The sequence below is a fragment of the Bufo bufo genome, chromosome 8, assembly GCF_905171765.1.
Source record: "Bufo bufo chromosome 8, aBufBuf1.1, whole genome shotgun sequence".
In the NCBI taxonomy this organism is placed as follows: domain Eukaryota; kingdom Metazoa; phylum Chordata; class Amphibia; order Anura; family Bufonidae; genus Bufo; species Bufo bufo.
In genome coordinates this window covers 193789872-193801667 of record NC_053396.1, presented here as the reverse complement: position 1 = coordinate 193801667, position 11796 = coordinate 193789872, and the positions used below count along the sequence as shown (strand labels likewise).

The 11796-nt window shown below is 45.4% G+C and overlaps 1 protein-coding gene across 1 annotated transcript; it reads left to right on the top strand.

The window, feature by feature from the left end:
* The first annotated feature begins 2385 nt into the window (after positions 1 to 2385).
* On the top strand, positions 2386 to 10023 carry GMFG (glia maturation factor gamma). Its single transcript, XM_040405684.1, has 6 exons — positions 2386 to 2523; positions 2623 to 2672; positions 3072 to 3121; positions 4695 to 4777; positions 8738 to 8811; positions 9877 to 10023. Coding segments are annotated over exons 1-6 (330 nt in total). The 5' UTR covers positions 2386 to 2522; the 3' UTR covers positions 9949 to 10023.
* The last annotated feature ends 1773 nt before the right edge of the window (positions 10024 to 11796 follow it).

The following is an 11796-nucleotide window of genomic DNA, read 5'->3' as shown; positions in this document are numbered from 1 at the left end:
TGGGGTCTGACTGCTGGGATCCCATTCCCCTGTCCTAATCCCGCATGCGCCATGAAGCTCCATTCACTCTCTATGGGATGAAGCTGTGTAGTTTAACTGCCGACTTCCGGCATCGGAGCTCCTCCTGGGGGCTGCGGGATGTCGGACCCCCGCTGATCAGATATCGAGTGCCTATCCTGAGGATAGCCCAATTAATATTGAAATCCTGGGCCACCCCTTTAAGCGTCTGCTCTGTAAGGATTTACAGGTGCCATTTCTGGTGGATCTTGAAGACGAAATGATCTTATAAATTGCAGTCTAAATTCTTGAAATGCGTTAGCCACAAAGACGAATGCTTTGGAGCTTGCCCTCCCAGCTTTGGTTTACAGATACTTGACATTGGGGATGATTTAAGGAGGCGGTGTGTGCAAACAGCTCAGGGAAATCATCAACAATAATGCTAACGCGTTTCAGAGCGGCATCTGTCACACACATCAGCCGACTCCTGGCGTTTTGAGACAAATCCCAGGATGATTCGCAGCTGGCGTAAATGATGTCTTGGTTTTACTGCACCGAGGTTTTGCAAAAAAAAATAAAACAATATTCTGAGCTTTCTCTGCTACTCTCTTCTTTCCGACAGTTTTACCGTCCTCTGTGCTGCTGTGGCTGTTTGTCTAACACGCTGACTAAATCAAGAGACGCTCCAATAGGCCGTTGGGCATGGCGTCATATGATCATCTCCATACACTCTGCATTTTAGTGTGAAACTTTGCTAAAGAGAAGAGTAATGGCAGATCAGAGTCTATGCCTACCTATGGAGCCTGGGGGACTCTGTGACTAAGGCTACATTCACACAACCATAGTGTTTTGCGGGCTGCAAATTAACGATACCGGCCCGTGTGCGATCCGCAATTTGGGGACCGCACATGGCCGCCACTAGGATAAAAAGTGCTCCTAAAAATGGCTGCAATAAGCTGCTCTCTGGAGAGGTCAGGGGTATCCTCAGGTAACTGACCCACATGGAAAGATAGAGGAGGATAGCTTCTGAGGAACAATGATGCAATTTAGTTTAGTTCTTGTGGCGTACCAAGGGCCAGACAACACCTTTAATAATTGCGTTCCCCGTGAAACAGCAATTCTGGAACATCTGTTCTTAGAACTGTACGTTGTACCTCTATTATTCCTCCTAAAAATAAAAGACTGAGTAGACAACTGGACTTTGCCCTTCCCCCTTCTCAAGAGGGTGTGTCCCTGCGCAGCACTGATGGGACAGAGTCAGGTTATGTAGGGACCCCCCCCAACTAGTAACATTGTTTGTCTATTTATTCATAAATTTCTGGGAGGAATAACAGAGGGACTGGTCACAGGACAACACTAAGTTATTAGAAAAGATGCTTGTTAGACAGTGACTACAATGATGTAGTAAAATAGACATGCAGGGTCGGTGTAAGGTGTGGGAGGCATCATCCCAATTGTCAGGCTGGTTGTGAGTTGTTTTCTGGCCCTGCCGCCGGCCTTGTATGGAGAAATCTCTATTATAAGTGGGAGGGAGAAGGTAGTGGTCTGTGTTGGTTGCCCAAGACCGTGGCTAGCCTGGAGCTGGGGAAATGTTTGGCCACAGACTGCATGCTGGTAGAGGTGCAGAAGTGACCATACTATGTAGCACAAGGGCACATGTGCTCCTCATGGGTGGAGCTTGTGTGTATGGCTACATGACTTACCTAGGAGGAGCCCAGAGAGTGCTTATAGGCTTGACTGGTACCTTCCAAGTCACTTGGGTGTGGCAAGCAGCATGGGTAGCCTAATTTTAAGGGGTTATCCCATGATTAAAGTAAAAGAATTAAAATCAGGCATCATATAGTACACGACTATCTCTTTCTAACAAACTGAGAACCAGCCCTGTAGCTCACATGGATCCAGGGATCTCCACATTTGTTGCGCCAATTGTTCTGCTGTTGGCAGTTGAAGGATGGAACTGAGCATGTGCTTCCATCTCAGAGAGCTGGACAAAGAATTAAGAAAAAGAGCAAACAGCAGGTGGCGCCATACAGCTAGATTTCATTGAATAACTCACAAAATTTTTAATTACATGCATTTACAAAAGTATTCATATCCAGGTGCTGGTTTAAAAAATGTAGACTATTTTTTGTAGGACAAACTCTTTAAAGTGGTTCTCCGGGACTTAAATATTGATGGCTTATTCTAAGAATAGGTCATCAGATCGGTGGGGTCCGACTTCCAGCAACCTGGCTGATCAGCTGTTGGAAGATGCTCCGCCCTCCATCTGGCCCTGTGACGTCACATTCATCGGTCACATGGTCCTATGTGCAGCTCAGGCCTATTTAAGAGAATGGGTCTGGGCTGCAATACCAAGAATGGCCACTACACAATGTATGGCGCTGTGGGGCAGCCTGTGGTCTTTGACTTTCCTTTCTCCATCCCTTTAGTCAGACTCTCTGGTAGTGTGTGACGTGGATCCAGATCTCAAGGAAAAGCTGAGGAAGTTTCGGTTCAGGAAGGAGACCAATAATGCCGCCATCCTGAGTGAGTGATCGGCTGTGAGTAAGATAACATATGGGACGTTCCTTTCAGCACGGTTCGGCAGATATACAAAAACTCAGCATTTATTTTCCTTTTTCTTAGTGAAAATTGACAAGGAGAAGCAGCTGGTGGTCTTAGAGGAGGAATTTGAGGTAAGTCATCCAAAAATGTGTGTCCCTAGAGTAGAGATGTCCAACGTGTGGACATTTTCAGAGGTCATCGAAAGAACAGCAGGGGGCGCCATAACAAGTATGTAACACAGGGCTGGCCAACCTGCGGCTCTCCAGCTGTTGTAGAACTACAACTCCCACCATGCCCTGCTGTAGGCTGATAGCTGTAGGCAGACTGGGCATGCTGGGAGTTGTAGTTTTGCAACAGCTGGAGAGCCTCAGGTTGGCCATACCTGATGTAACAGCAGTATATACACACAAGAGATACCAAACGAATGACTCCAAATGAGAAATTCTATTTTGCCTGATAAATGTGATATTGGACCTAAGACACGGCTGCTACTAAAATATACCGGAAATACGGCTGTGTTTGTGTTTCAGGATATTTCCCCTGATGATCTACAGAATGAGCTCCCGGAACGTCAGCCTCGATATCCTGACAATTTGAAGTTCAGTACAAGTGTTACTTTATAAAATGTAAAGGGGTTATCCAATAATTTATGTAAAAAATGAATATAATCTCTTTCTAACCAGCCCTGTACCTCACATGGATACAGAGATCTCCACATTCACTGCTCTGCTAGATTTAGTTTAAGATGGCAGCTCAAGGGGACGTGTCCTTTATCAGGGAACATGTTCTATCCTTCAACTGCCACCACCTACAACAGAAAGAACTGAGCATGTGCGTCCACCTCAGTGGAGTGGACAAAGAAGTTGGAAAAAAGAGCAACCAGCAGGTGGCTCTATCTATCTATCTATCTATCTATCTATCTATCTATCTATCTATCTATCTATCTATCTATCTATCTATCTATCTATCTATCTATCTATCTATCTATCTATCTATCTATCTATCTATCTATCTATCTATCTACTTTATTGGCAGGACTAAATACATTTTAGCATTGCCAAAGCAAGTGGGAAATAATTGGGTAGGGTTGAGGGATGGGGACACATCCTGGGTGGGGACATAAGAGTCGGTGACATATCAGGCTCCTCTCAGTCTATGGCAGGCAGTAATATATTGTGCTGCTATGGCCACTGTGTTCTCCTCTTCCCCCGGCATTATGGAGAGTCTCTCTTTGGCCTCATGCACACGACCATGCCGTTTTTTTTTGCAGTCTGCAAAAAACGGAAGCCGTGTTGTCTTCCGCAATTTGCAAAACGGAACGGGCGCCGGCAATATAAATGCCTATTCTTGTCCGCAAAGCGCGGACAAGAATAGGACATGTTCTATTTTTTTTGCAGGGGCGCGGAACGGAGCCACGGATGCGAACAGGCCGCCAAAACAGCAGCTCGGATGCGGACCCAAACAACGGTCGTGTGCATGAGGCCTTTCTCCTTTGTGAAGGTGAAGTCTGGGCAGAGATCAGACAGTCTCCTGAAGTGAGCGTCCCTCACTGCTGAGTATTCGGGGCACCGCAGCAGAAAGTGTGGCTCATCCTCCACAGTATCTATCTAATGGAGAGAAGACCGCGGCACTCAATGTCTTCACAATATGCAGAGCTTCATTCACCAACCATGCGACGTTTTGACTCCTTTAGGAGTCAAAACGTTGCACTGTTGGTGAATATAACTCTGCATATTGTGAAGACATTGAGTGCCGCGGTCTTCTCTCCATCTTATGACCTCTTGGAACTCGACGGGCTAGGGTTCAACACTGCGGGCACCGCCACGGATTGGATCTAGTAAAAGTAAATTGTGGTGCTGTATCTCCTATCTATCTATCTATCTATCTAGGCCGCAGAATTGGTAGAGGAGTATGAGTAGTCACACTGCGGGGTAAATCGAAGGTTTCCCCCTCCTGGGGGAAATACCCAGTTTTTCCTACCGTAGTTTGGCGGTTGTGGTCGGAAGCCTAAGTGACCCCGTGGATGTGACGCGACACCAATTACAACGTATAACAATCTGCGCCATGTTGAACCACCTTGAATGTCCTATTTGTTGTGCACAATGTTGACTGCATCCACTGTTTTTTCTGCGATATCCTTGACACAAGGTCACATTCCTAGTCTACAGCTATAGGTACAACCATGAGGACGGCCGCATCTCTTACCCGCTGTGTATGATATTCTCCAGCCCAGTAGGTAAGTGACCATATACAATAAAGTCCACCTATGAACTGATCCTAGGTGGGACTTGGAGCCTGACACAAAAAAAAATGCCTTGGAAATCTAGATTAAAGGAATCTTCTACAATCATGATACATACTAACAAGCAACTCAATTCGCATATAAAAAGGTTGTCCTAATAGGACATAGACATCATAAAGAGGGGTCTTCAGATCAGAACCCCCCCTCTGTTAGGCAGAGTAGTGAACCACTGCAAAGAGTGTCTCTTGCTTTGGAGGACTCAGTACGACCATGCATTACATAGTTGCCCATTCATCTTAAATGCATACCATGCAATACCAAATTTCTCCAGCAGTGGCCGCCAGAGAATTTTCCTTTAGAGAACGTACAGTATTTAGATTTTTGTAAAACATCCTGTTAAGTTTTTTTTATGAGTTTTACTCCCATCGTTCCTCTGTAATTAAGGTCGTTCTCTGAGAGCACATACATATATTGTCGGAGCTGTCATTAAATTGGGAAGCGGTACAAATTTATGGAGTTTTCTGCTATTGATCCTGGGCACACAGGTAATCACTCAGTGCCAGGTGTCAGTCGCTGCGCGAGGCTCTTCAGGGTTTGGAAACATTCAGCGTTAAACATGTTTCCATTAGGAAAGCTGGAGGCACATGGAAGACGCTCAATAGAAACTTGCTAAATTTAAAGGGGTACTCCACAGAACACTGCCAGGTCTTGACAAGAACCTGTTGCTATGATGGACTTTCTTATAGAAGGGCAGTATTATAATAGGTTTATACTAGTGGGCACAATAGCACCCAAGTTCATGTGTGCCCCGTGCTGCGGAGCTCAATTAGTGGTCCGCAATGCACGGGCACCAGTCGTGTGCCTAGCGTTTGCGAACCCATTCACTTGAATGGGTCCGCATCCGCAAGATTCGCGCCATACCGGTGTGGAAACACAGACCGAAATCCCACAGAAGCACTCCGTAATGCTTCCGCGGGCACCCGCTCTGAGCCTCCGCACCGCACTGTATCATGAGGATTGCGGACCCATTCAAGTGAATGGGTCCACATCCGTAATACGGAGCGCACGCGTCCTGTATGCACCCGACTTGAAAAATGAAGCATTTTGCTAATAGTCTTCATTAAAAATTTCCTACCGTTTTATGTCTACAGCTTCTAGGCAGACCTATGCGCCTATATGGCAACAGATGACCAAGGAATCCAGTATAGCCTGTCTTACAGTCATACTTCCATTAGGATACAAGGAGTAAGGGACGGATGGGAGTATCAGACTACAAAGGGCTTGTTTGTAGTCTGTCGCCATGGAGACACATAGCCGTGCAAAGGAGCTGTATGATAATAATAAATAATAATAAATAATGAAATCATCCGAACACCGAACCCAGAGTTCAGTGAAAAAGTCCGGGTTCGGGTCTGGATACCCGAACTCGCAAAGTTCGGTATGAAGCCGAACTTTGCAGTTTGGGTTCCTTCTTCCCTACTCCTTAGCTCTGGGACTGGCTGTCGCTATGTTTCGGGTAGGTCATGCTGCAGTAAGTCAGTGTTCACATCAGCAATAGTGCAAATAATAATAGAAATCAGGGAGGATCATTTTATTTCTCTGCTGAGTAATGGAGCGATCTGTTTCTTTAAAAATGATCTCATGTAGTGCAGCACAAAATCATCAAATATTATGCATCGGATAATTATAACAATTATATAATTAAAACCTCTACAAACAAGACATAATGAGAAGATGAGCCGCCTAGAAAAAACAGCCGATAATAATGAGAAACATTAGAGAGCTAGATGGCTGGGGTAGACCCGGGGCCCCTATATCTGAGCGGGTACAGAGGTAGCAGTGGCCACGGAAGGAGACCCCAGTATTATAAATACCACTCAGTAGATTTTGTGTCGGAGCCAAGGGGCTTCGTGTACGTTTCCAAAATTAAAAGGGTTTTTTGAGACTTTAAGGGCTCATTCAGACGGGCGTATGCTGTCCGCAAAAATACTGAATGCTATCCGTTTTTTTTGCGGATCCGCAAAAAACGGATCCGCTAAAAAAACGGATAGCATTCAGTATTTTTGCGGACCTATAGACTTCAATGGGGCCATGTCCTGATTTTCACGGATAAGTATAGGACATGTTTCATTTGTTTTGCGGAACCGCAGAATAGAAAAGGGCCCCATAGAAGTGAATGGCTCAGCATCTAATCCGCAAAAAAAAAAAACGGATCCGCATTTTTGCGGATAGCATGATGTATCCTCAGTATCTGATCGGTGGGGGTTCGACACCTGGGACCCTGCCTATGAACTGTTTGAGATGGCAGTGGTGTTCCTGTGAGCGTCGGGGGCCTTCTCGCAGCTTACCAAGCACAGCTCCGCTCCATTCACTTCTATAGGGCTGAGCTGTGCCTAGGCCACGTAACCGGTGAACGTGGCAATGCTGCGAGAAAGCTGAGGCACTATTGGGAGCACCAGTGCCTTCTCAAACAGCTGATCGGCGGGGGTCCCAGGTGTCGGACCACCACTGATCAAATACTGATGACCTATCCAGAGGATAGGTCATCCGTAATAAAATGTCAGAAAACCCCTTTAAAGAGCATCTGTCAGCAGGATCAGCACTATGAAACAGGCATATTGTCAGATAGGGTTGATTCCTCTGACTAAACGATATCTCATTTATGTTCCTCAGTTCCGCTAATCCTGAGAAAATTAACTTGCAATTAGTATGTAAATTAGTCTGTTGGTGCACTGAGGGGTGGGCCTAACCCCTCGGAGCACCAGAGCTCTTCTGCTCTGCACTTACAGCCACTCCTCCTGCAGGGTGTTTTGCTCAGCAAAGTAATCTGGCGCCTGTACTGTAGTCTACACTATCAGAGCAGTACATCTGCCTCTGCTTCCCCAGCAGCACAGGTGACTTCTTTGCATGCACCAATGATGTCATCCTCCACTCAAATGATCATCTCCTCTTCAGGGTGGAGGATGATGCCATTGGTGCATGCTCAGCAGTCATCTACGCTGCTGCGGAAGCAGAGAAGATGAACTGGGCTTGCACCGATAATGTAAACTATGGCACAAGCAGATTACAGGGTCAGGACCGATGCCTGAACCTGCACTGTAGTCTACACTGCTGGCTCACGCAGCAACATAGATGACTGCTGCGCATGCGCTGCGCTGATGATGTCATTCTCCACCTGAACTAAGTTTAGCCTTCCCTGTTCCGGGGGGGAAGGGGGGGGGGTAAAACAAATGATGTCATCAGCGCATGCACAGTTGTCATCTACGCTGCTGGGGAGCAGAGGTAGATTTGCTGCGCATGTGTCAAGAGTGTAAACTACAGCACAGGAGCAAGATTACAGGGTCAGGCATGATGTCTGAACCTGTAAATCAAGGGGTCGGGGGAGTGACTATAAGTGCAGACAGGAGTAACTCTGGTGCTCTGAGGGGCTTGGACCCACCCCCGCGGAGCACCAAAGACCTTCTTTACATATTAATAAAAAGTTATTTTTCTCAGGAATGGATAAGGTATTGTTTTAATTATCAGGATCAACCCTACAAAGCATTACTCCTGTTTTAATAGTGTGGATCCTGTTTAGCATTACTAAATAGGGTGCTTATTATAAATATTCACCTGAATGCCAGGATTTTATTTTTATCCCACAGTTCCCCAGGACCAATAGTGGAGGAGCTGAGAACCCTGCATGCAATGTTTTCTTCTCATGCGTCTTCTTTGTCCTGTAACTCGGTCCAGGACTTTGTCAAGTTACAGCAGCCATTTTTACAGTTATCACTTAGTCACAGAGTCACCCAGGCTTCATAGGAATGCATAGCCCCCGCTTTGTCCGTTTTATTTCTGTGGCCGCACTTGGTATTCGATGAATCTCCTGGAATATCCCTTGTTATTTTATAGTTTATATGATGCTTTATAACAATTTCTCTATAACTATCTCTCCCATTGTTCTCCTTGACACAGGGTGCAAGCCGGAGCAGCAGATGATGTACGCTGGAAGCAAGAACAGGCTGGTGCAGATTGCTGAGCTCACCAAGGTATGGGGCAGTAGGAACGGGCGCATTCTAAGTGCAGAGACCGTCCACACACATATTGTGGTCAATTTCATAAAAATAGTGAATATCTATCATATTTATGAGGGATGGAGGACTGGAGATGTTGGAGGTGTGGATTCTCTAAGCCAAAATTCACTTGGTGCTTTCTAAATGACCCCCTGGTCTTTACCCTTGATCTTGGCAAGGTCATGGTCAGAAGGAGGACACTACTCCTAGGTCACTTAAAGTTTGCCGAGATTAGATTGCAACTTATACAGAATAATGGAAATTGCTCCATTATTCTGTATAGAAATCCCTATATCACAGTTTAGTGCTGCCACCTAGTGGCGTGAACTGGGATATACTAATAATGAGCCTGGAAGCCTAGTACAGGCTAAAGCTCCTTTTTAGAACAGGGTGCTTTCCCCGATCTCCGCTGGGGGAAAGCGCGTCTGAGCAGGAAGCCCGCGCTTCCGTTTTTTTAGCTCTCTCAGCTGCCTTGGTGACATTTGACAAATGCCACAAGGGGGCCCACTGAGATTTATCGCCAAAGGGCCCACATGAACCTGGAGCCGGCCATGTTTTTAGGGATTTGCTTTGAACAGTCCCTACTGTGTAGAGGAATCCCTTGACAATAAGTTGATTACAAAGTGTCCTCTTGCAGGGATCACCAGTGATCGGTTGTAATGTATGGAGAACCTTGGCAGTAAGTGTTTGATTTCCCTACAGCGCCACCACAGGGGATATGAAGCATTACACAGTGTCCATTCAAATCAATGCTGTCTTTCTAATGCAGGACAGGACAGGTCCTCCAGCGTGATAGACGCTCTTGGTAGTCGTCCTCCCCTCTGGCCAATACATGAGGATCCTAAACAAAGAACCCAAGGAAATCTGATACCAAATCCAGTGTATCTTAGTGGTTAGATAGTTAGGGGTACATGATCTTTAATGTCAGGGGGCCCAAGTCAATCTCATAATGTGAATTATAAATTTTTGGTGTAAATGCCCTTTTGGTTCTACATGTAATAACCAGACAACTTCTCTCTTCTCTAATGTGACCTTGTGCAGGTGTTTGAGATCAGGACCACCAGTGACCTCACAGAAGAATGGCTGAAGGAACGACTGGCTTTTTTCCGCTGAGATTGACCTGAATTTACATTTACCGAGGCTGATGGCAAATCGTTTTGTTGACTAATAAACCTGACCTCTCTCATACGCCTGTGTATTGACATGTTCTCTGCAGTACGGAGGGAAGGGGGTTCTGACGAGTTCAGGAGACTTTCCAGACACAAACATGAAAGATCAATCCGGCCTCATCATATGGAGAATTATTGGATTCTCTGATATATTGAAATGCAAGACCAATGACGCTGAGACTGTGCTTGATCTCTCTATGAGTAGCACAATGTCTCCAGGCTCAAGTGGCCCTTCATCAGAAGAGGTTGTTTACTGGTTCCTGTAGATCAATTTGGAATGATGATGTTATGTTGGGACAAGAGCAGTCCAATGTCATTCTCATAGTATGTGCCAGGACGGTGGACAACTAAGTGGTCACAGACTTCTTGGTATCCCATATGTCCAATAAGCTATCTATCTATCTATCTATCTATCTATCTGATCTATCTGATCTATCTATCGATCATCTGTCTATCTAATATCTATCTATTTATCTCATATGAAATGCAAATTCAAATCAGCTTTATTGGCAGGACTAAATATATATTAGCATTACCAAAGCAAGTGGGAAATAAATGGGAAGGGATGGATGATAGAGACTGACATATTATGCTGCTATGGCCACTGTGTTCTCCTCTTCCCCCAGCAGTATGGAGAGTCTCTCTTCCTCCTCCATAGAGGTGAAGTCTGGGTGGAGATCAGACAGTCTCCTGAAATTGGCGTTCCTCACTGCTGAGTATTTGTATGGGTCCAGTTTGTCTATCTATTGTTCGGATTCGCTCTGGTAGTTAGGACTAGCGGATGCAGTATAGAGGCAAAGTACACAGCTCTTGAATCAAACAGCGGTGTTTATTCACACATTAGTGTATAACAAAATGCAGATAAGGTGTATCACAAAACGCAGGTGGCTTGGTGTTTGTTCACACACAAGGAAAGTCCATAAATAATAAAATTCACCTTTTCTCCTGGGTGTTAATTCACACCCTGTTAGCAGTTCATCTTCATCAAGTCCATAGGCGGCCTGTTCACCTTTAGAGGGGCCTGAGTCCTCCAGCTCGGCTCAAACCTCAAATCCCAGCACAGCCCTCAGTTCACAGCACACAGACTCCTAAGCTCCACTGTCAGAGGGAGGTAAATCCACCACACCTGGCAGTGCTGGCTGGTTTTTATGCCTGGCAAAACCCAGCCTGGAACATGGGGAGTAGTCACCCACCCAGCACTTTGACTACTCCCAGTAAGAGCCATCCCAGATCAGCTATGACAGCCATGCTAAATCTCAAGGTGTTAATTAGCAATAGCTTCTGCTGACACATAAAATACCGGCTCTTACTTCACCGAGGCCAGGAACCTCGGTGACACATACCGTCCATTTATGATGATTCCAGGTACCTTCTTACACTATCTATCTATCTATGTAACCTTTTTTTATCTGTCTATCTATCTAATTTGTATCTATCTATATCTATCGATCGATCTATCTAGGTGCAGGAACAGTAGGTGGACCCAGATATAAACTGGAAAACCAAAATAGCAAGTTCTACCAGGAGTACAGATATTCTAAATTCCCCACTGGGGTTATCTCTACAACAAGTGGATGAGGAGCCAACCCGGAGGGAGGCCATTTTGGATTTGGTATTCACAAATGGGGATTCGGTATATGATGTCATTGTAGGTGAAACCTTGGGATCTAGTGATCACCAGTCAGTGTGGTTTAATATCAGAACTGTGAAAGAGTCCCACCACACAAAAACAAAAGTTTTAGATTTTAGAAAAACAGACTTTTCAAAAATGAAATTAGTCATAAATGAGTCC